The 22,734-nt window shown below is 41.1% G+C and overlaps 4 protein-coding genes across 8 annotated transcripts in view; 3 read left to right on the top strand and 1 right to left on the bottom strand.

The window, feature by feature from the left end:
• Positions 1-14,057, top strand: part of LOC111080155 (carbohydrate sulfotransferase 4) — a 32,169-nt gene extending 18,112 nt beyond the window's left edge. The window contains exons 2-5 of one of the 3 annotated variants that reach the window (XR_002608450.2): positions 12,259-12,441; positions 12,514-12,715; positions 12,775-13,071; positions 13,892-14,057. Coding sequence is in view for 2 of the 3 variants with exons in the window: in XM_022375614.2 (XP_022231306.2) it covers positions 12,259-12,441; positions 12,514-12,715; positions 12,775-12,906 (517 nt within the window). In the remaining variant the exon portion in view is untranslated. Of the gene's footprint in view, positions 1-2,227; positions 2,310-12,258; positions 12,442-12,513; positions 12,716-12,774 lie in introns of those variants that run through there. The other 2 variants (XM_022375614.2, XM_022375615.2) reach the window with 2 other exon arrangements.
• A 60-nt stretch (positions 14,058-14,117) lies between these two features.
• Positions 14,118-19,068, top strand: LOC121403943. Its single transcript, XM_041592320.1, has 3 exons — positions 14,118-14,140; positions 18,588-18,642; positions 18,695-19,068. Exons 2-3 carry the CDS (start codon positions 18,589-18,591, stop codon positions 18,995-18,997), a joined length of 357 nt encoding a protein of 118 aa, XP_041448254.1. The 5' UTR covers positions 14,118-14,140; position 18,588; the 3' UTR covers positions 18,998-19,068.
• Positions 14,655-22,085, top strand: LOC111080160 (ras-related protein Rab-30). Of its 3 annotated transcripts, XR_005967570.1 has the most exons (3): positions 14,655-15,073; positions 15,125-16,185; positions 21,774-22,085. XR_005967570.1 is itself a non-coding variant. In XM_022375621.2 (2 exons), the coding sequence occupies exon 2, from the start codon at positions 15,181-15,183 to the stop codon at positions 15,871-15,873; it is 693 nt and encodes a 230-aa protein (XP_022231313.2). In that variant the 5' UTR covers positions 14,655-14,954; positions 15,125-15,180; the 3' UTR covers positions 15,874-16,207. The 3 variants fall into 3 exon arrangements, 2 of the variants coding, with proteins under 2 accessions (XP_022231313.2, XP_041448253.1); XM_022375621.2 differs by lacking the exon at positions 21,774-22,085 and having other exon boundaries at positions 14,655-14,954; positions 15,125-16,207; XM_041592319.1 differs by lacking the exon at positions 21,774-22,085 and having other exon boundaries at positions 15,125-16,207.
• Positions 17,036-18,449, bottom strand: LOC111080159 (mitochondrial magnesium exporter 1). The gene is made up of 4 exons (XM_022375618.2): positions 18,100-18,449; positions 17,601-18,033; positions 17,364-17,540; positions 17,036-17,294 (listed from the first exon to the last, which is right to left on the bottom strand). Exons 1-4 carry the CDS (start codon positions 18,208-18,210, stop codon positions 17,125-17,127), a joined length of 891 nt encoding a protein of 296 aa, XP_022231310.2. The 5' UTR covers positions 18,211-18,449; the 3' UTR covers positions 17,036-17,124.
• Positions 22,086-22,734: the final 649 nt, after the last annotated feature.

Genomic DNA, 22,734 nt, shown 5'->3' with positions numbered 1-22,734 from the left:
TATTTTATGGCTCAGTTTAAAGGTTCTCCAAACCAGAGGAAGCTTCCTGCTTTCATTTTTCTTGAAGCTCAGCTTTTGCCAAAACATTCAGTCGTAGTATCTCCTGCGGCCATCCGCAAGGAATGAAGAAACAATAGGAGTACGAGCATCGATCAGATCTCTACTCTGTGGCCGAACATGAGCACAATGCAATTGAAAAGCGCCGACCAACCAACAGACAGACATACTGTACAAACCGACAGACAGACAGTCATCAAATGCATCTCCTATTGAGATTTGCGGGCAAGCAGGCAGGCAGGAGACTGGAGGATGGAGGATGGAGGCTGGGCCTAGACGTAGATACAGTTTATTGTATAATTTTTATTACCTTTGCAACAGCTACACAGCACGAGAGCCTCAGAGGGAAAAGATAAACAGATACAGCGAGAGAGGGGCTGGGGGGTTGGCGGATCCAACCTTGCGCCGCATATCTGCAAGTTGTTTAAATTAGTTCTATTCTTGTGCAATTTTCTACGTGGCACCTTTTGTGCAGTCGTCGTCGTCGACGCTATGGATGTGGCTGTGGCTGTGGCAGTCGCATTCTTCGTTGCATTGTTAGCCACGCTTTCCTCCAACCCAACCCCATACCCCCCTACCAGCCCCCTTTAGCCTCTGCTGCTGCATCGGACAATTGCATTCGCCAGTTCGTTTTGTATCTGTATCTGTATCTCTGTAGCTGGCGAAGCGTGCCCGCTCTTCCTCTGCCTCATCGCGATATGAATGCACTCTCGTACCTATGCCTCCCGTCCGTCCGTCCGTCCGTCTGTCCTTCTGTCCGTGTATTGTGTATCTATGTAATTTGCGCACATTTTGCCGTCTGTAATAAACGCGAAATTAGTTTTAGCTCTGCCCGATTCTTGCTCGTTCCAATGGGAAAATAATATACTCAAAATTGATTTTATTATGTGAAGATTTGATTCGCTTACCGCCCGCTTGCCTCTCACCTCCATCTTTTGTGGTATTTCTCGATGATGGTGCAGTCTTTCAGCTGCCATGAAGAGGAGTTCGTTCGGTGGAGTCCGTTAGTCCGTTTTCCATTGTATTTTAGCCATGAAATTCGTATCGGGATGAAAAGTATAGCGCTATTTGTTCATAAATTGATTGTGATTATCTCGTATACTTTAGAGCGAATTGTTACAATGGTATTTATTCGTGTGGTATTTTAGGTATTTTACACATATGGAATTATTTTTGATAATTTTTCTCTCATAGTACTTCTTTTTTCAAATAAGATTTTTCTAGTTTTTTCTACATATTTTGTATATACATATTTTTATTATTTTCTTTCTGTTTTTTCTCAGTATAATTTTTATTGAGAATATTCTAGTATTTTTGTTGTTTTGTTTTTGTATTTATTTATTCAATTTGTAAGCTGTTTTGTCTTCACACACTTCAACTTTACATGTTTTCCTTATGTATGTATATATTTTTTCCTTGGTTTCACCTAAATATTGCTTAAGATTCAGTTGAAATATTTTCCTTTCCAAGTAGCATATGCTCGGGTACGGGGGGTACTCATACCTTATTACTTTCTGTTCCAGTTTTCCCTCCCAACTGCATTTCCAACTGCAGCTGCATTCTTGGGCTGTGCAATTGCAGTTCCGTTTCATTCCCTTTGCGTTCAGTTTTCCTGTGGTTCGCCTTTCGACTGGGGCTTGGACTGGGGCTGGTGCTTGGACTGTGGCTGGGGCTATTTGTCACAGATCTGCAGCAATTTATCGCTCGCTTTTGCTCCAAATAATGGCAAAGTCCACACGGGTTACCCTTTCGTGCTCCATAAACAACGCTGGTCACACTCCACCGCTCTGCCCACCTCTCGCTGATGTGTGTAAAGGCCCCTGCCCTACCTTCGCTCGTGTGAGGCCCGGGTCCCGTACCCGTACCCGTACCTTCTCCCATGTACATACATATTTATGTATTTATGTAGTACCTTCTCCTGCCACATGCAGATGTGTCTGCTGGGTGCTCGGTGTGGGAAGCAGCAGCAGCGGCAGCAGGAGCGGACGGACACAACGTGCTCTGCATTGATTTTGGGGCAGACCTTGGCTCGGATTCGGATATTTATGATTGTTTTAATTCATTTCCGTGGGCGTTTCCCTTCTGTGAATTGGACCCAACTTGTAATTGCCTTTCCTTAAGCTCACCCTCTGCGATGCAATCCAACTTTATTAACTTTAATCTCTCTTAGGTATGGTAACCAGAACGACCATGAAACTAGCTTAAGGCTCAAGATATGCATGGAAAGTGTTTGCTAATCAAGATATTTAAGTGCTCCATCGCTCCAGTGAGTATTCTTCAGAGAGAACTCTGTAACAAAACGGACGATAAGCAGGCGTTGACTTGGTTTTATCAGCTATATTTTATCTGTGAGATACATTGCTCTTTGTACCAGTATTTGCGCTTGCAAGCGAATGCAATTTACACCAAAAGTTCATTAATAAATCACACAGAGCCTGAGACAGAGAGAGAGCACTAAAGCAAGACTGGGAGAGTGGCCAGCCCCCCACACACACACACAAAAAGAAGAGAGTGGAGAGAGGGAGGGGCAATTTTTAACTGAAATAAAATGAAGTGTCAAATGTAGGGAGCGGCCACGCCCAGCATGTCGAAAGCATCGGCGTTTCCTGACAGCAAGTGCTGCAATTTACTTAAGAGCCAAGGAGACGAAGAAATACAAAAAAAAAAAAAAGTTACCCATTTACATGACAATCAGACGACGGGAAAAGGAAGGGGAAGAAGGTTCAGGGAAGGTACATGAACTCCCAAGAGGTGGGTCTGTTTACATCATGTTATTGAATGAGGAAAGAAAAAGGAGAAGGGATCTACAACGGGATTTCTACTCTACATTTAATCTTGTTTTTTACTTGATTGATGCTACAATGCGGAGCGCTACAATTTTGCGTATTTATTTATTATTAAGATGTGAGAAAGTGTATACAATTTTCGACTCTTTTTCCTTTTTTAATGTATTCCTTACTGGTTACATTTAATTGCATTTTGGGCCACAGGCACTCGCACAGCCAAAGTGAAAGGAAGGTCTGAATCCAACTGGATTTATGTGGGTGATGTACGCGTATAGTTCTTGAATATCTCTTGAATATGTTAACCGAAGGCCCCATCTCCCCCGGACTCGACTCTTTCATTGCTGAATATGAATTGAATCGATGTTGCAGCTTCAGCCGAGGCACTTGCCTGGCATCTGGCTGCCACTCTCGCGTCGAGTCGCAAAAGTCTTTCACTTTACGCTTTCTTAGCTGCAGCCCAAACCAAAAGTCACTGGGAGTCGCGTAGCCAGCGAGGCATAATGACGGCGATAAGTCATTAAGTAGCTCAACGCCGAACCGAACTGAACCGAACTGAACCGAACAGACCGTCGTTCAGCTTAGCTTCTCAGCTCAGCTCAGCTCCTCGACACGGAACCGAGAGCTCTCTTCAGATGACGTCGTTAAGAGGCAAAGCCAAGTCAATAGTTGGAAGAGGAGAAAAAAGAGAGGGCGTAGAATGCGGGGGAGCAGCAGGAGCAGGAGAAGGTGGTATCCCATTCAAGAGTTCCATAATGTTTTCCTAAGGAAACAGAGGGCGCGAGACCCTATTCGTGGGTGAACTTTAAAGAAATCAATAGGCAGGAAAAGAGTTCTAAACTGCTGCATTAGCAGAGGAAACCTCAAGGAATTTCCCGCCCGCCCCCTAATCACTTTCGGGTCCATCCATAAACCAACTTTCCATCGCTTGCGTCTGCAGTTTTCCTGCAAACAAAAACCTTCTTCTCTCTCCTTCTCTCTCTCTTGCTCTTTCTCTCTCGCTCGTGCATAAATCATTTCACTTGATTTCATTTGCCATAAGCTCTGCCCCCCGAGTATTCCCTTGATTTTAATTAAAAGTTTCAAGTGCCGCCGCCTCACATAAATTCCAATCAATATTTTAGTGTCTCTCCATTGATTTTACTCGGCAGGAGTGTCCGTAGTTTTCCCAGGAGCAGGCGTCGTGCGAAATTCAATTAGATCAGAAGTCAATCAAGTTCGGTCTCGGGCATAAAAGGACAATTTCTGAATGCATTAATTATTCTCCCCTGCAGAACTTTTGTCTACGGGCACTGTTTGGGGGATGGGGGCTATAATTGCACAAGTTTTTGGGGAAATTAGTTTGATAATCGAATGAATTACGGACAGGCATTGGACTGATTAATACCGATTAGAAAAGGTCGCATTAGAGCGGAATATTTGTACGATTTATTCTATTTTCGGCAAACAATAAAAAAGCTTTGCTTAAGTCATTATAATATATTATACATATCGTAGCCAACAAATTGCCTCCCCCGACCACACATTGCGGCGTCCCCCTCCGTCATCATCAGCAGCTGCACACACATGGATTTTTTTCGGGGTTTCGGGGGGTTCTCTGGGGTTGCCTATCAAAAGCATCGCCCTAAAGGCTTCATGTCAAATGCACGAACCCAATAAATTTCATACTCTGCTGCAAAATAAAACAACAAGCAAAAAGTGTACAAAAAACCCCCACAGACAATGGAGAGCAATGGCACAGTGGATTAAAAGCGGTTTAAACATATTTTTTGGTTAAATTTGACTGAAATTTGGATTCAAATTCAATTTAAATAAAACCAAAAAAATGTCAAAATATTGCTAAAAACATTTAATTAAAATAAGTAAATAATAATTAAAATAAATAAATAATAATTAAAATAAATAAATAATAATTAAAATAAATAAATAATAATTAAAATAAATAAATAATAATTAAAATAAATACATTAATTTAAATGTAACCTAGAAATGGTTCTGAGAAATCCTTTAGGTATTGAAATTTTTGTTCTTTTAAATTCAATGAAAATATTAAAATTCTAAATTCTAAATTAATCCATAAATGACGTCAGAAATAAAGTATCTTTTAGCTGAAAATATTTTATAAAATACTCCTAAAGTATTCCCAATTTTTAATACTTTGAAGATGAATTATTTTCTTATTTTTTTTTTGCGATAATTTCCATCACATTTTCAGTGGAAACTTGGACCACAGTGCCGCCACTCAGGTCGCTTTGGTTTGGTTCTGTTCGGCACCGTTCAGTTCTTTTCCGTTCCCATTCCATCAGCGTGCCTTGCGGTTTGTTTGCCGAGAGACCTTCAGTACCCTGTCATATGTGCTCTGTGTGTGTGTGTGTGTGGGTGTGTGTGGATAGGCATATCCCTGGTATTGCACACCTCCTCTGCTTAGTTTGTTATTAATCAAGTTTCCAGGCGGCTTTTGCACCTTGGCTCCTTTAACTTTTAACGGTGGCCCCCCCAAAGGGGTAGGCTCAGGCTGATAGTTATTCCTCAAATGTGCCCTGCAACGCCCCCGGTAGCCCACTGGCCGCGCTGCCATTGTGATTCTCTTTCTCCAGTTACTACGACTTGGGTTCCATCTCCGAGTCCAACTGTGACTCCATCTCCATCTCCAGCTACGACTGTGACTGTGGCTCCTACCATTTCTCTCTGGCTGCCTTTCTCTTTTGCCACTCGAGTTGGCTTTGACTCTTCTGACTGCCGCCGCATCCCCGGGTGACTTTGATTGACATTTGCTGTTGTTTGCATTTGCCGGAACAATTTTGCTTTTTGCTTCTGCTTAGCTCTGTGCCTCTCTCTCTGCACTGCTGTGCTGTGCTGTGCTGCGCTGTGCCATGATTTCATTTTGACCACCTTTGGGTGGCCCATTGGCTGGAAATTGATCAGCTGGCTACGCTTTGTGCCGCACCAGTGCTCTCCTTTGGGCTTTGACCCACTTGCGGATCATACTACAGAACAGAACAAAACAAAGCAGAACATTATCCTTGGGATTCCGCCTCTTTTGATTCGTTAGTCACGCAATTTCCTTTTGGTGGGTGCAAAAGGGAGATAGATAACTTTTTGAGCGATTGTTAACTTTGCTTTCGGGGGCCCACTGAAAGGCACTGACTTTGAATGGCATTTATTGTGTGTGTGTGTGTGGGGACTAGAGAGAGGTATTGTGTGTATGTTTGTGGCAAGTTCAAGGTCTTACGTTTCTGGGGTTTCCCAATGTGATTGTTGAACCATAAGTTTATTCCAAAGAACTTGTTAGCGCTCCCTTTTCGAAGCCATCACTTAGCTAGCTCTCATCCCGTTCTCCTGCAGCGTTAAAAGCTTTAAACTTGTCCGTTGTTCTGGCCCAGTGCCGGACAGCCCTTGACCCCATTTCGTCAACCAACAAGAGATGCTCCAGATAGACATTAAAATAATGCACTTTGTAAGTTAGAGCCAGCCTCGACAAGCTCCCTAATTGCCTCTTAGAGGGAGAATCTCCCTCCCACTGGCCCCGCTCAGTCGCATGTCATTTGTAATTAAAATTAAAATTATTACTCTTTGGAGGCAGTGGGTGGACCACCCTCCGGGGGAAAAAAAACCCATGTACTTTCATTCCAAAATCAGAGCTAAAGTTTTCTTGTTTTTCCCTTTCATGCGGGACTCATTTTCCGCATTTTCTGACTTCATTTGAGGGAGCCGGAGCCATCGTTCTGTCGTTTTGCATGTTTTTCCGAGTTTTCTATTTGTGTTGTTGTAACACAAGAATTGGGTGGCCATCAGTGGGTGGTGGCTGGTGGCTGAGAGAATTCTGCATATTTTTTGGCCGGGCACTGGCTGAAGTTTAGCTGCTGAAGTTGGTTTCTGTGTTGGCCCACTGTGGATATACACATACATACTGTACATATATGGGCCAAGTGTCTAAAGGGAGGGACTTGTACTCGTACTTACGTGCCTGCATTTTTGCGTTTTGTTGGGCAATTGTTAAATCGATAAAAATTCTTTCTCTTTTGTAGTTTATTTCACCTAAAAAAAAAGCGTCCCACAATACATTATTGCTCTATATTTTGTTTGCGGTTTTTTTTGCTGTTGATGTACGAGTAGGGACACTAGTTTCTGAGGACTTAGTGGAGGATTACCTTCATTATTCATTTCAGTTCTCTGTTTTTTTTGGATTTGCATATATTAAAGCGCGCAACGCCCTGAAATTAAATATAAATCAGTTAGACTTTTATTTAATTATATAATTTGGAGTTTATGCAGCTTTAATTTAATTTTAAATGGTTTTCTAGAGCGTTCAATTCAATTAGTATTTATTTTTGTCTTACAATCTGCGACCACAGATTTCATTGCGGGATGTAGGGATGTTGTGCTCTTAAGTATTACTTAAGCTCGTCTGTGAATACAGAGATTTTTTGTGCATAATATTTATATGAATATTTTGCAGTAACAATATTTGTCGCTTTACCATTTTTCATTCATTAATGGTAGGAACTCTTATTTTTCCACCGTTTTTCTTCTCCGCCTTTACCCCCTCAGACTTGCATATATTTCTAGGTAATTGCCGCGGCTCTGAATTTTTAATTTAACATTTTGGCAATTTTAATTCTCGGCCCTTGGAGTGGAATAAATTTCCTTGGTTTCCATTGTTTTTCTGCCTCTCTCTCTCTCAGTGCTTTTCCTTTCCCTCTCTTTGGTTTCCATATTTTTTTGTGTGTTATTTTAACAATTTTTCGACGCTGAAATTTTCATTGTTTTTTATTGACGCTCTTTGTTCTGCCTCGTTTCCCCGCGCTTTTTCTCCCTTTTTCTCTCTCTCTCTCTCTCTCTCTGTGTCGAGCATTTTTAAACCCGCACGCGACAATTATGCATATTTATATAAATAAATATATGTATAAATATACGCTCTTACACACACACACACATACACACATTAACACATAACAAGCCTTTGGCCAACGGAGCGTATGCGTAACATTTTTTTTCAGCTCTTTTCAAAGTGCCTTTTCCCTCTCCTGCCTCTCATTCCTTCGCGAATGGAAAGCTAAAAAATGCAATAAAAAAAAAACTCTTGAAATATAATTTTTTGCTTTATAAAAAAAAAATGTGAAGTCCTCCCATGGGGATAGGGAAAAGCAGGATGCGTGTAGTTTTTAAAAAATTGCCTAATTGATTCAAAAAAGTGGGAAAATTTATGTAGCCCAGAGCGGGAGTCTATTGAAATTAATTAAGAATAGTTTTCCACAGGGAATGCAGAGAAAAATAGACATGATCGCACAAAGAAAGAAAGTCTGTGCCGTAGGAACTGTGTGGAAAGCCATTTCGAATTTTATTTTCCACTCTCCGCACAGCAGTTGGCTTTTCCGTGGCGCCATTAATCAACATTATAGGCTTATGTCCGGGCTTAAGCCTCGCGGAGACCCCTAAAAATAATTACCCCGTACTTAGTATGAATATGGGAGATTGAGGAGACATCTGCACACGCATGACAGCCAACAGTCCCCTATCCAACCACTAAAGCATGAAGGGGAATGGGACTTGGCCAGGCCAAAAAGTGGGACAGATAGACAGACAGAAAAGTTTATGAAAGAGACTCGGCTAAATCGCTTAATGGGTCACACAGTTGCCGCCGGCCATTGGGGAACACTTTTGTGGTGGATCTGCTACTGGGAAATCTGTACTGCGGATTGACTAATGATTCTAGTTCCAAGAAGTTCATCTGCGTCCACGAACGCGGTCGGTTCAAGGCCTGCAAGGCGCACACGTGAGCAACTTTTACTTTTTTGTTTTGTTTGGGGTGTAAGAGTTATGTAAATACGTATCGGTTTGGGGGTCAGCCGAATCGGTTATGCCGGGGAACCGTAAGAGAGAGAGAGAGCACCAAAGAGGGGGACCGGTCCGTACCGTACCCATTATATTGATTAATCGTCTCTGAGGTTCGCCTCAGCTCTCGCATTTGGCTTGACCCCGAAACAGTCGACAAAAGTCGACAAAAGAGCAGCCGTAATGCGTCGTCGTCGTCGTCTAGCGACTAGCTGTAAACGTATCTATCCATCATGTGGGCCACATACCTATGTATACGAAACCCATTTCTATGTGTATCCCATTGATTGGGGGGGCTTCTTTATAATAATTTTTACGTATATTTTGTGCAAATTTTCTACTTTTGGTCTCTGAAAACTGTGTCAGAATGCCGCAAAACTGCCGCAGTTCGGAATGGAATACAAATAAAAACAAACGAAATATGACTCAGAGATAAATACATACATATGTACACATGTATATGTTAGATATATAAATACTTTTTTGTGTGTCTGTTTTGTTTTTTTTTTTTTGTTGTTGCCAAAAGCCTCTGTCAATGGGTCAAAGTGTTTTTGCTCTGGAGAATGGTAGTACTTAGTACTTATCTTTTGACAGATTCTCTCACTCTGCACTTCACATCGGAGTCTCGTTATTTTATACCATAATATTTGTTCAGGGTTAAATGCATTCAACAAGCTCTTGATATATTTGCGCACATTTAGCCATACGCCATTAAAGTTAAATTAAAAGCCCTCTTGAATTATGGCCAGCAACTGTGAAAGAGGCTCATTGAAAACATTGGCCACAAATAACATGAAAATAATTGCATTCATTAAACGCCAACAGCCAAGAGGCAGAATCACATACATAAATAACAATTAAAAGCTGACTGACCAAAATTACCAAAATAAACTTTAGTGAAGCATTTCTCTGTCTCTACATATATCTGCTTTCTTTATTGTACACCTTCTTTCAAGGCACTCTATACTCCCAACTAGAGCAGCTCTCTGTCAAAATCCCCTTGACAGCCCACATCCACTTGAAGAACTCTTCGTTGCGGCATAGCTTTTTCTGCATATTTATAGCTAGCCGGGCAGCCCCACAAGTGTCTCTCTTTTATTTTCGCATAATTACCAAATACTCGTACAAAATGAAAAGAAAACATCTCGTATTACTTGGCCAAATCGAAAGTGAAATTCATTGCCTTTCATTGCCTGGCCTTGTGCCGGAGTTTTATGGTTTTTTATTATTATTACTCTCTTATTCCATCTGGTCCATCGTCAAGTGCACTTTGTCGTAAATTATTCAACTTGAAATGCAATTATAAAGAAATTCATTTTCGACTTAATTTCGGTGTGATGTAATGCAGGCAAATGTCAGTTCGTGTTAAATTGGGGTTTTGTTCAGCGCTACGCTGCGCTGTTTGTTCAAAAATTTGATTAGCATATATTTCAAATTAGATATAACATACTCGTATACACAAATTATTTGTACATTGGTATATTTAGATGGAGCCGCTGTCTATGTGTCATATATGATTGGTGGAAAATATTCGAACATGAATATCCCCTCGTATTTTGAATTGAATGTTTATTTATAGCATAATTACAGCGCATGAAAATGTTTTGAAAAATGTGTTCCAATTTATTTATATTTATTTTCATGCCTAAACTTATTATTGTTGCTAGTCACATTGAATTTTTAACTCTCGTAAATATTCAATTTTGTATTACATTTCGGTGGTTATTATAATTTTAATTTAATTCTCGTTCTGGATTGCATTGCATAAAATTAAAGTTCGCAAAATTTGGGTTTCCTTTTGGGGGGTTTTTTTTTTTTGTTTGGTGTAGATTTTTCCGTTTTGTTCTGTTTGCGGCTTTGGAACAAACTTTTTTGGTATTCGGTATTTTTGCAGCTGTTGCTGTTGCCAGCAAGCCATTGACTAGGGCTCTGGCTCTGGCTGGGACTGGGACTGGGACTCTATGGCAGTGGCAGTGGCAGTAAAGCCCACTGTTATTTGTTAGTGTTACGGTTATTATTTCTGCCTGGCAGCCTCAGCCACAGCCACAGCTACAGCCACAGCCACAGCCACAGCCCTTCCTCCAAAGTTCACGGTACAGAAGCAGCAGCTGGCAATATTTTTTTAGTTCTTTGTAACGCAAGGTTTCATCTACTATTGTTCCGATATTTTGCTTTTATATACATTATTTTTGCAGCTTAACGACAACCTACTGAAAAGTTTATTCGAATGTTTTCCCTCGTTTCCATTTTACACATATTCCTCGCTCGAGAATGAACTCTGCGGAATGCTCGTTTCCATTTATCACATTCGGGTGCTCATTGCGGATGCGGATACGGATACATATTCCGTATACTATGTAAGCTGGAGATGTGGCTAGCTGCTAGATATATGTACATACATATGTCTGTATGTCGGCACATAGTCTATGTGCAGTTATAGATGTTTACATTGTTTTCAATCCGCCACAAACTCATTAGCATTGTGGTTAAGTGGGTGCAGAGGAAAACCTCTGGGTTGAAGGAAGGGAAAAAGTGTTTTCATGCCCTGCGGCTGCCTCTGATGATGATGATGCTCCCCTCTGATGGTTAGCAGGGGGTGATGGGGGGGGATGGGGAGCTCATGATCTGAATATATGCATGGCGGTTGTTGATTTTTAGGGAGTGCCATGCAGCCCACAGACAATTGCTAATGAAATTTGAAGTGGGAATGGCTTCCATAGATACTCCAATAAATATTAAATTTTAAGGAATTTATTTATTTTATGGTTACTAAATGTTGTTGATAAGAAATGGGACACATCATCATTCACTGAAAACTTTCCACAGAAAACAGCTTAATGATTAAAATTTATTGTCCGTTTCGCTGGAGATAACTGCATGGGGAATCTGTTTCCCTGTCACTACACTATCTAGTGCAGACTAAGACTGTGTCTTTATTTATGGGCCCCACTGTATTCGGTTATTTTAGGCAGCATTACGGCCGGCCCTCTGGTCCGCAGTGCGACCCCATTACCGACCCCAGCTCCAAGAACCACAATCAACAACCCTCGCCACGTTCCCTCGCTACGTAGCGTTGCTGTTTCCGCCGTTGCCATTTTATCAGCATTTTGTAGTATCCGCTTAGGCAAAACATTTTCATGAAATAATTCAGCAAATGCATTTGCTTGCGCCACTAGCTGGAGTGGATGGGATGGGATGGGATGGAGAGGATGGAGCATCGCTTGAGTGTTGTAATTAAAAACAGTTTCCAGTTGGTGGCATAGAAAGATAGATTACATTTGGCTTAAAATCCGACTGGAACCCGACTCGTGCTGGGCTCCATTAAAATGCCAATTATGCGGCCATTATAGAAGTTTTAATTCGATTTAATTGAAAGCCAATTTCAACTCCAACTCCGACTCCGACTGCGACTCCAACTCCCTCCAACTATTGTTATGGCAAAGTGAACTTCACGGCTCCGTGCACAACTATTACGCCAGCAATTATATATAACTCATCAAACAGATACGAGACTATATACTATATGATTACTGATTCTAACATTCCACTCTCTATCTCTCCCTCTCTCTGTCTCTTTCAACAGTCTGTCCAATGTGCGGATCGTTCTGCTGGTGAGGGATCCGCGTGGAACAATGCAATCGCGTCGGCATCGCGTGTGGTGCGCTGGCCACGAGGACTGCGAGGATCCGCGACTGGTCTGCCAGGATCTGCAGGATGACTACAAAACAGCTGAGATATTGCTGGATAAGTATCCATCGCGTTTCAGGTGCGTCATCTGTTTATTTTCCACAAAAAAAAAAACCAAAAAAACTTATGCAAGATATTTTTGTTTTGGCAGAACCCTACGCTATGAGGATCTGTCATTGAATCCCAGTGAAATGACCCAGGACATACTGCAGTTCTATGGCCTGCCGTTCGATCCCGCTGTGGAGGAGTTTTTGGAGACGCACACCAAGGTCAATATTGGCGGCGTTAGCTCCACATATCGTGATTCCAGATCAGCGCCATTCCATTGGATGCAGGATCTAAAGCCGGATGAGGTGAGTACTTCAAGGCCACATTTTTTTTAAGGTGCATTATTGACACTCTTTCTTTGTAGATCAAGCAAATCCAGGATGTTTGCATCGAAGCCATGGATCTGTGGGGCTATCGTCGCATCGATAGCTTCAGCAACTTCTCCAGCCTCCAGCAGACCTTCGATCCGATGGTGCTGCCGCCGCCGTTCACGTGAAGCGGCATTAGTGTTAGCTGATCTATCTATAACGATAACTGATAATGATAACTAATTCTTCTACTTGGTACATTTTGTTGTGATATCGTCGTGTTGAGCGAGCAAAAAGAAATAGGCAAAGAACGGAAGAACGGAAGAAAGGATGGAAGGGAAATGAAAAGTGAGGTGAGATTGGAAGGGAATTGGCATTGGCATTATGGAAACTCGATTCATAGCTGGCACATTTTTGCTAAACACGCAAACACACTTAACTGAGCAATAGTTATTAATAATATATACTGAATACTGAATATACAATACGAAAGAAATGCATAATTTTAGTAATTGGCGAATTTTTGTGTAGAGCGTAACAGCGTAACAGCGTAAAGCGTAAAACGGTATGGAAACCAGTCGAATATCATTTAGTTTAGGCCTAGCATTTAAGCAAACCAATAACTGAGATGAGAACTTAGTCTATTTAGGGCTGCGTATTGAGGATTGTTAACTTGGCTTTTTGATGTAAATTATTTAGGCAATGAACTTTTGTAATTCAGCTTGACAAGTGCGTAGAAAATCCAGTGATTTAGCGTCTAACACAAACGTATCTAAACGTATCAGCATCGGTCGGTAACTAACTAAAAAAAAAACCAATACAGTACAGTACAGTACAGTTCAGTTCTGTTCTGGAGAGTAGAGAGCAATTATACAGCAAATGTTTGGCAACACACAAAAATTGTGCAATATTATAATCAAAACGTAAATCACGCTAAAACCAATTTAGACACGAATTTCCTAAACGATAAACAAACAAAAAAACAACAAAACAATAACTGATCAAATGAAATCTATAAAAGAGCAATGGGCACTCGACTCCTAAGCATAAGTTTCCCTAGGCATACATATACATTATTTTTATGGTTATTTAGTTGTAATTGTAATTAAATTGTACTATACTTTACTTGTCCTTATTGTCTACAACTAAGTTCGATTCGTTTTCATTTTCTAGAACGAAGGCCCAGTAATACCCAGTAATACTATGTACGATCAAATTGGCAACAACAAAATTGTGAGAAATTGAATTATTTGATAAACGATAAGGAATCCAGCAATATTTGCATAAATTACACTTATTAAGCAAATTACCAAGTGAATAAACAATGAAATTTAAAACTAAAACGTCGGCCAAGGGTCGCAGGAAATGACAGAGGAGCTATAGCGTTTGACCCAAAAATCGATTACAAAATGGTGTTTAAAAGTAAGTATGCTCAATGTCCTTGATGCCAAACTGGCTGCAAGCGATCCGGGAAATTCTTCCGGTCACGGGGAGGTGTGAAACGACCAAATCGGATGCTACTGAGCTGAGATATATATTGAGGAATTTAACCAAATGCATGAATAGGTCAAAAACATGACAATTCTTGAAAAACTGATTATTACAATATGTACCAAATGTGTAGTTAGCGTGTAGTTACCATGTAAAACATCGACTTTTCCATCAAAATACCATTTTCAAATGACCGCCAAACTCCATTTACCGCACAAAAATTACAGACATTTTTCGATAGCAATATTGTATCTAAAAACATGCTGCTGGCAACATCAAACTGTTGCCAAAGTACTCGGTATATTTACGGTATTTTATGAAAATGAGATGGTATTTTAGTATATTTCTTCGATAAGTTGTCTGTCACATTGAGCTGTCAAACGATTGATAGTTGAGCCATCGATAGTTTGAATGTTTTGAGAAAAGCAATCGATACTATCGTGACAGTGTCAAATCGATTTGTTTATATTTATAAGCAGCAGCAGCGGAATTTTACTGAAAAACAGAGAGAAACAGAAACGGGCTGGAAATTAATGCTGCAGCATGCACTCGGCTCATTTGAATAGCGACTATTTTAAAGCTGGCCCAATCATCTTGAATTGATTTCCAGCCTCCGTGCAAGAGCAAGTACACGGGGCCGTCGAGTTGTTGAGTCATCAACAATTAACAAAAAAACAAGGGCAGCAGCAGTAGCAGCCTTGGGGGCGAACGTTAACACCACCCGACGAGATAGACGGTGCCACAGGTGAGAGGCGCACACGAGACAAGGCGTAGTCTTTCGCCTTGATGGCGTAAGCTGATCCAACAAACCACCCCATCATCATCGCCCATCAACCACACAGGCGTTACGCGTCGTTGACTAAGGTGTGTCCAAACTCTGCTTTGAAATCAACTAACTTTTGTCTACGTTTGCAGAGCACACAAACACACACGCACGTTTCTCTGACGCTCCGCTCACCCAAAAAAAAACTATGGAGGACTACAAATTCCTGTTCAAAATCGTGCTCGTTGGAAACGCGGGCGTTGGCAAAACTTGCCTGGTGCGCCGCTTCACCCAGGGTCTGTTCCCACCCGGCCAGGGGGCCACGATTGGCGTGGACTTTATGATCAAGACCGTGGAGGTGGAGGGTGAGAAGATCAAGCTACAGATTTGGGACACTGCCGGCCAGGAGCGATTCCGTTCGATCACGCAAAGCTACTATCGCTCCGCGCACGCCCTGATCCTGGTGTACGACATCAGTTGCCAGCCCACGTTCGACTGCCTGCCCGACTGGCTGCGGGAGATACAGGAGTACGCCAACTCCAAGGTCCTCAAGATACTCGTTGGCAACAAAACGGATCGCGACGACCGCGAGATACCCACACAAATTGGCGAAGAGTTTGCCAAACAACATGACATGTACTTCCTCGAAACATCCGCCAAAGAGGCGGAGAATGTGGAGCGTTTGTTCTACGAGATTGCCGCCGAACTGATTGGCCAGGCCCGCAGCAAAGACGGCAGCAGTGCTGCAGCCGCGGCGGCCGCCCAGCGGCAGTCGGACGGCAGTTCCATTGGATTAGCCAGCTTAGGTGCCAAAGCAGCGCAGAGCAATTGCTGTGGCGGATTGGCCAATGCTGGCGGAGGTGGCAGCGGCAGTGGCTCTAGCACTAGTCAAGGCGGCTGAGAAGCGGCAGCCAAACAACTAGAAACTGAGCAGCTAAACTGAAATTTGTAACTAGTTAAGGGCTTAATCGTGATATTCAATCTGATCTTTTGATAGATAATGTGACATTCATCTTCAGTCCGTTTTTTCCCATGTATTTATTTATAATTATTTCAAATGCAAGATATTTGATTTTCGTAGCGTAAAGTAGCCCAAATCAATTCACGATTAAGATCTTTCAAAACTAGCCAACACTTGACTATGGATGCTAAATATTTGTGTTAAAAATCGAACTCCATTGGATGTGTAGTCTTAAAGCGTCTGATTTTCTTGGTAAGTATTACACATATACACATATACATACATACAATAGGCATTGTACCAAGTGAGCATCACAGCCTATCAATATTGCAAGGCACACACACAATTTCCTGTTTTTTAAATTCGTTGTATCTTTTCCGAAGAAGTATTTTCTATGTTTTATACACTAATTCTAATCCCAATCCCTATTTTTTTTTGTATACATTTACAAGCCTGCAATATGCGTATTTATTTGAAATTATTTTGTGCAATCATTTGAAATGCAATTTTTAAACTGGTACTCGTATTTAGTGCTTAAGGTGATTTTATGACATTCCAAAAATTAAATATGTAGTTGACAAAATATGAGATAAATGGAAATGCTGGACGGAAGAAACTAAATAAATAATAAATCCATTTGTAATTAAATTTTGGATACACTAGGTAGCGCCCCCTTGCTACTCTGCTGTAGGAAGTACTTACTACTTCTAATAACATTAAGCGGATGACAGTTTCAAAAGCAACAGAATGAATAACTTTGATTTGCCTTGATTTACGTGTAGAAACTCCTTGGCGGCCAGACATTTCATTTTTGCCCACATATTCTCATTTGCTTAGGCAACAAAAAAATACACTCGATGCAACGCGAATTATAAAGAATTTACGTGCAGAAATTAAGATCGGGCGATTTCATATACTACATACATTTATATTATTTTTTATGCTATGGGGAAGGTGGATTCTAGAGAGACTGTAAAACTCTTAAAATGAAATACATAGATAAAATTCAGCAGGAGGTAAAGATATCCAAAATCATCCAATCATATCATATCAGATATCAAATATCCACTCACGCGTCAATTCCCATTGAAACTCTTCAAACCACACATTTGGATCGATAACAATATTTATATAGAATGTAATTACAAGAATAGCCTCTCTCTCTCTCTTAAATAACATATAATTTGCCTATTAGTTTAAAAAATCGTTGGCTAATTCCACGCCAAAGAAAACCGCTGCCGTGGCTGGAAAGGCGCGTAGGAGAATGGGCAGGACACCACGAAACAGTGCTGTAGGGCCTTCCGTGGCCATCAGATTCCTGAAAACACTGCGAATGCCGTGCTTATAGGTGCCTTCTGGTGCTGTAAAATGCATCATAAATTATTCAATCATTTCCGATACTTGGCAAATCGATGATGATGATGACTCACCAGACTGTAGGCGGCTCTTGAGTACATCGAAGGGCACGGCCAAAGTCCAGAACACAATGCCAGCCGTTCCGCCAGCTAAAATAGTTGAGGTCGTGCTGATTTGTCCTGTTTTTGATTTTTGTCTTGCCAAATCCTGAAGGAATTCGTAGGTTACGAAGTAGAAGCCGGTGGGGGAATCTAATGGATTATACAAGAGATGTAATGGCCTCTTTTGGGATGTGCAGATTGACCGCTTACCTCTCAGAATGCAGGCACATGTTCCTTTGAAGAGACTCCTAAATCCGCCCTGTCTGTACAGCTTCACAGCGGTGTCCAGTGTCCCGTTGTACATTAGAGGTCCTCCAGTCACCGTCTGTGTTTGCAGCAGGACCTTAATCCGATCCGTGGGCACCGTAACCAAGGCGGAACACACCCCCGCAAAGGCTCCAGCGGCAAATATTTGTGGATAGGTGAGGCGTATATGGTCATCCGTTTGGAACAGACGTTTGCCCGCCGCATAGACAGCAAAGTCCACTGCGTAGATGGGAGTAACTCCAACAAGGGGCGCCGAAATCCCTCTGTAGAAACCACGGAAGCCCTCCTGGCGAAACGTCTTCACTGCACAGTCGATGACACCCTTGTATCTGGGCGGCTGGCCAGGCGCCGGCAGGGGCATTGTCTGGAGACGAACCTGCAGATAAGAAAACATATGCTGGAGTTTCAGCTACACTTTCCGAGTGGAATTTTTGTGGCATACCTTAATTGTGTCGAGTGGATGGCCGGTGATGACATTGCACATGCCGCCGAAGCCTCCGGCAATGAAGGATTTCACGGGATTGGCCTTCTGCGGCGTTACGAGCTCCGTCATGGCGTGATTGGTGCTATTTACGTAAACGAAACCAGGAAATTCGTCAGCCTCTTGGCCGTCGGACGCACGTGCGATCTTGAAGCGTGTGTGTGGTTGGGTTGTGTTATGTTATCTGCACTATTTGCGGCTGCTGACCTATGCTAATATTGTAGATTTTTGTACTCCTTGTGGGTGCGAATTCCATCTTCAAATGCTGCAGGCCTTATCTTTTAAAATATTTCATTTGATTTTGAGAAATTGCAGCATTTATCGATGACTCTCAGAAATATACCGAAATATACCTTCTCATTTTCTATAAGTGCCTGGTCACTCCACTGAATCAGATGTTTTTTGTAAACAGTGCGCAAAATGTGATTCGGGAATTCTTTTTATTGCAGAATGCTGACAAAACTATTATTTAGCACGCAAATTGTGTTGAGGCAACATGAAAAGGTGCGTAAATAGCAGCGTAACAAATGCACAGTTTAAAAACGGAATATTTCAGCTACAATTCACGCGGTACCTTGCCATGAAAGCCGCTGCACCGAAAATATTGGAACTGCAGCCGGTCCACATCGAGGAGGCCATTAAATTGGAGCCCACACTATCTGGAAAATGTGAACTTTCTGCGCATTGTTACCGGCAATCCGGCCAATCCGCCAAGACAAACGTGGGATTGATGAGTGAACTAGATCAGGCTGTGTCCGCCATAACCGGGAGGAGTCACAGGAGGCGCCGCCAACCGAAGAAAAAGTACTGCCGCTGCCCAACAACCGATGAGAATTCCATTTCCATTGACACTGGATGAAATGCTGGACAGCAAATTGATAAATTAGATTCTGACAAACTTTGATGAAAGTGCGCTGGACCACCGCTGGATAGCAGCAACAGCAACAGGAATACATATACCAGCAGCAGACGCAGCAGCAGCAACAGGTCTATGGCGAGGATAACCAGAGTCAATTTACCACCATCGATGCCATGCAGCAGCTCATCTATCAGCAGCAGCAAATGCTCCAGCAGGCAGAACAACAGCGGCAGCAGCAGCAGCAGCACTCCCAATGCCAATAGTAATCCTTGGAAGAGCCAAAGCTCAGTTAAGGGCGCAAAATGTAACTCGGCATGCTTTTATCTGCACAATTATATGATGCAAGTATCTATTAAAGGATCTATTAAAAGGATTTTGTCAACTCTACAGCCGGGTCAGTACCTTTTTGCCTCTATCTCTTACTTTTCACTACAGAAATAATTGTAGAACATATATTCCTGAGCTGTGTGTCATGTCAGAAATTTCTCAGTCCCACACACGCAATCGAGAGGCAACTATCGATATAAATGTTTGGATTTTGCTGGATACATACGCCTGGAAAACTTAAACGAAAAATTCCTGCACAGTTTTTTTTTATATGAAGTTTGACAGGAATATTTCGATTTCGCGTTGATGGATACCAAGCTTTGGTCGGTAGTATCTGACAACCTATTCGGCTAGGTTGTTGATGTGCTACCAATATGAGAAATTTGTATTCAATTGTCATTCCATCTACATTATGGAATCTTCCGGAATGGAAGGCGACAAGTTTTGTTTCTCTTCTGCTCTGTTAATAAATTCCCAGAATCGAATAAATATCTAATTGTTTGATTTGTTTACTTGTCAGCTGTTTGGTCTGGTTATCTCTTTGCAGCTCGGAAATTGTATTGTCCAACTCGTCCAGTTTTTGCATTAGCTTCCCTACTTCTTAGGCGCTTTTAAATTTTGGACCCCTCAGCTAACGTTCACGTTCTTGAGCTTAGCATCGTCATCCGCATTGTGGCTCTCATCAGATCAGAGTAACCCCTTTTAGGTGCCTAATATGAATTTCTGCGAACCAGTTAGGCTCCTCAGACACCTACAATAGTGGATTGCTTAGTTATTTTTAATTAAATAAAATTAGTTTAATGATTATGAATTTCACTGGAGAAGAGAGAATGAGAGCGCTAGTCGGGTTGGAAAACTTATCTTTGTAATTAGTCAGCTAAGCTCTCAATGCTGATCAAGGATCTATATAATTTATGGGGTCGGAAACGCTTCCTTCTGGGTGTTGCATACATTTGCATGAATTAAACATACTCCTGTATCCTTTTAGTATCGGGTATAATAACAATTAAATAATCAATTGGTTGCCCAATGCATTGCAATGGATTGAATAGAATACCTATTAATATTTATGTAATATTTATACTCTTTATTCAGGCATAAAGCCTGGTGCCATTTGCATTTGAATGTCTTTTCCAGATTGTTTAAATTCTTGCCGTCAAAAACATTGACGTCCACGCATTGTCGTTGAATGGGGGGCAGATGATGTTGCATTAATGTGGCTCAAAGCGAATGCCAACAACCTTTTGGCATCCTTTGTGGTCATAAAATCGAAATATGCACTACCCCACCGGACGCTCTGGCTCAGCGGGAAGCGGAATGCATCGCCGTGCTACATGCAACATGCTACCCACAAAGTCAATTTCCATTTCCATGAGTATTGATTTATATGCGTGTGCGGGGGAGTGAAAATTATTATCCTATAATTTCATAAATTAGGCAGCCTCATCCAGTGGGGAGTACAGCGAAATGCAATTTCTTTGATGTCTGGCAGGGAATTAATTATGTATGAGGAGGGTGTTTGAGGCTGACCAAAAAGTTAACACATGCTTGGCTAATTCCTCTTAATTATCTTTATGATTTCGGCATAGTTTGACAGTTGGATAGCTGATGCCCAAGTCTCACAGGATTCAGATTCTCTCTCTCTCTCTCCCTCTACAGATATAGAAAAATTCATCTGTGTTGTGTGGGTAGCTGTGGTCAAGGTCGCGGCTCTAGAGATTAGAATCACGTTTTATGCGATTCACCAACAAAAAACCGAAACCAAGTCGGACACGTCGCTGGCAATAGCAAAAAAAATAAATAAATAAAAAAAAACATTGTAAAGCTTTTATCAGTCCACATTTATCAGTCATTAGTCGCGTTTAATGTCATAAAATCTACATCCAACATACATATGTACAAAAAGATACAGCATTAGACATACATACAAACATATGTACAGAAACATGTGCGTATATTTGACAGGCAATAAGAATTTTTCCCTACTACGCCACTGGCATTTCCCCCATTTTTGTGACCATTTTCAGGCGCCTACATGATTTTCCCTTCTGTCAAATGCAGAAAAGATAGAGAGAGAGAGAGTTGATGAACGTGTGTGTTATATGACAAAGTGTTACAATTAAATGGGAGGAGTATCTGCACGGATTGGGGAATATGCTGGAATACTTGGGATAGGTCAAAGAATATTCCTTGTAAATGATGTCGATTCTGCTGGAGAAAGGTCAAATAAATATGTACTGGCATACAAATATGGAGAAAATCATATTCATAATTTATTTATGCATTTAATTTATTCAGCATGAAACTGGTCTACCCTGGAAATGTTAGGGCATTGCTCATTTAACTATTTTTTGTCGTTGGTACTACTTAATTAAATACGTATCATATTATCTATTTATTCATAAATTTATTGTATGATTAATTTACATAATCTTATTTCTCTTTTTAGATAATTCATGTAAGCAACAATAAAATGGAACGACTGATTTTAAAACTCCAGAATACAAATCCATTGAAAATAGAACGGATAAAAGTGTTTCGTATTTTTTTTTTCACACGTGCCTAAACCCAAGTGTTTAAAAAATTGTTGAAATTTCAAAAAGTATCCCAATTTTGTTTTTTATTTTTAATTTTGTTTATGTGAAGCGTAGTTAGGCGGAAAATATTGAAAGTAATGTGTAACAAAGGGGCTATGGCTATGGCGTCAAACGAAATCGTTAAATGTCGCGTAAAGCGGAGAGCGAAAACGACAAGCACATGGTACGTATCTTTAAGATAAATTTCCACACATTTTCAAGTGATATCATATTTTTTCGTTATGCAGGAAAAAAAGGAAAGCATGTCGAAGCGATCAGCGCTGATCATTTACTTTGGTAAGCGAATCTATAATTTTGTATTTAAACCTGGAAAACAGAAATAGACCACAGACTTTTATTTATTTATTTATCTAACAGATAACACATAACCTTTCGTTATCCTAGATTTATATCAGCCATATTTTTTCATCATCATGATACGTACATTATGCATTGATATGATTTTCATTTGTGGATGGTAATATTTTATATAATAATCTGCAATGCTTAGTCATGGAATGGCGAAGTCCCGAATGTGGCAAATTAGATAATGAGATAATGCCCCAAGAGAATTAATAAGCATGCAAATGCATTGAGTGGGGGATTTATATTGGATTTGGCGACTGACAGCTGCCAGAGAAACTAATTGAAAATAATCTGCTGCTGATTAGTGCCGATACTGATAGCATGATCGATGGATCCCCGACCCGATAATTGTGCGTAATTGATGATTAATAAACAGATAGGACCAGATATAACAATAATGACCACAAATTGCCACGTGTTGCGTATTCGTATTAAATTCGTACTCTGGCCGCGACTCCTCCAATGATT

Source organism: Drosophila obscura, unplaced genomic scaffold (assembly GCF_018151105.1).
Source record: "Drosophila obscura isolate BZ-5 IFL unplaced genomic scaffold, ASM1815110v1 contig_179, whole genome shotgun sequence".
Taxonomy (NCBI): domain Eukaryota; kingdom Metazoa; phylum Arthropoda; class Insecta; order Diptera; family Drosophilidae; genus Drosophila; species Drosophila obscura.
This window is presented reverse-complemented; position numbering and strand designations above follow the sequence as displayed.

What these genes read in the sequence shown, in the direction of transcription:
- LOC111080160 (XM_022375621.2), top strand. Translation starts at nt 15,181, where the DNA reads ATGGAGGACTACAAATTCCTGTTCAAAATCGTGCTCGTTGGAAACGCG.
- LOC111080159 (XM_022375618.2), bottom strand. Translation starts at nt 18,210, where the DNA reads ATGACGGAGCTCGTAACGCCGCAGAAGGCCAATCCCGTGAAATCCTTC. An exon ending in ATCCACTCGACACAATTAAG is followed by an intron (nt 18,034 to 18,099) that starts GTATGCCACAAA and finishes TCTTATCTGCAG; the next exon opens with GTTCGTCTCCAGACAATGCC. An exon ending in CAAGAGCCGCCTACAGTCTG is followed by an intron (nt 17,295 to 17,363) that starts GTGAGTCATCAT and finishes TGCATTTTACAG; the next exon opens with CACCAGAAGGCACCTATAAG.
- LOC121403943 (XM_041592320.1), top strand. Translation starts at nt 18,589, where the DNA reads ATGCTGACAAAACTATTATTTAGCACGCAAATTGTGTTGAGGCAACAT. An exon ending in TGTTGAGGCAACATGAAAAG is followed by an intron (nt 18,643 to 18,694) that starts GTGCGTAAATAG and finishes GGAATATTTCAG; the next exon opens with CTACAATTCACGCGGTACCT.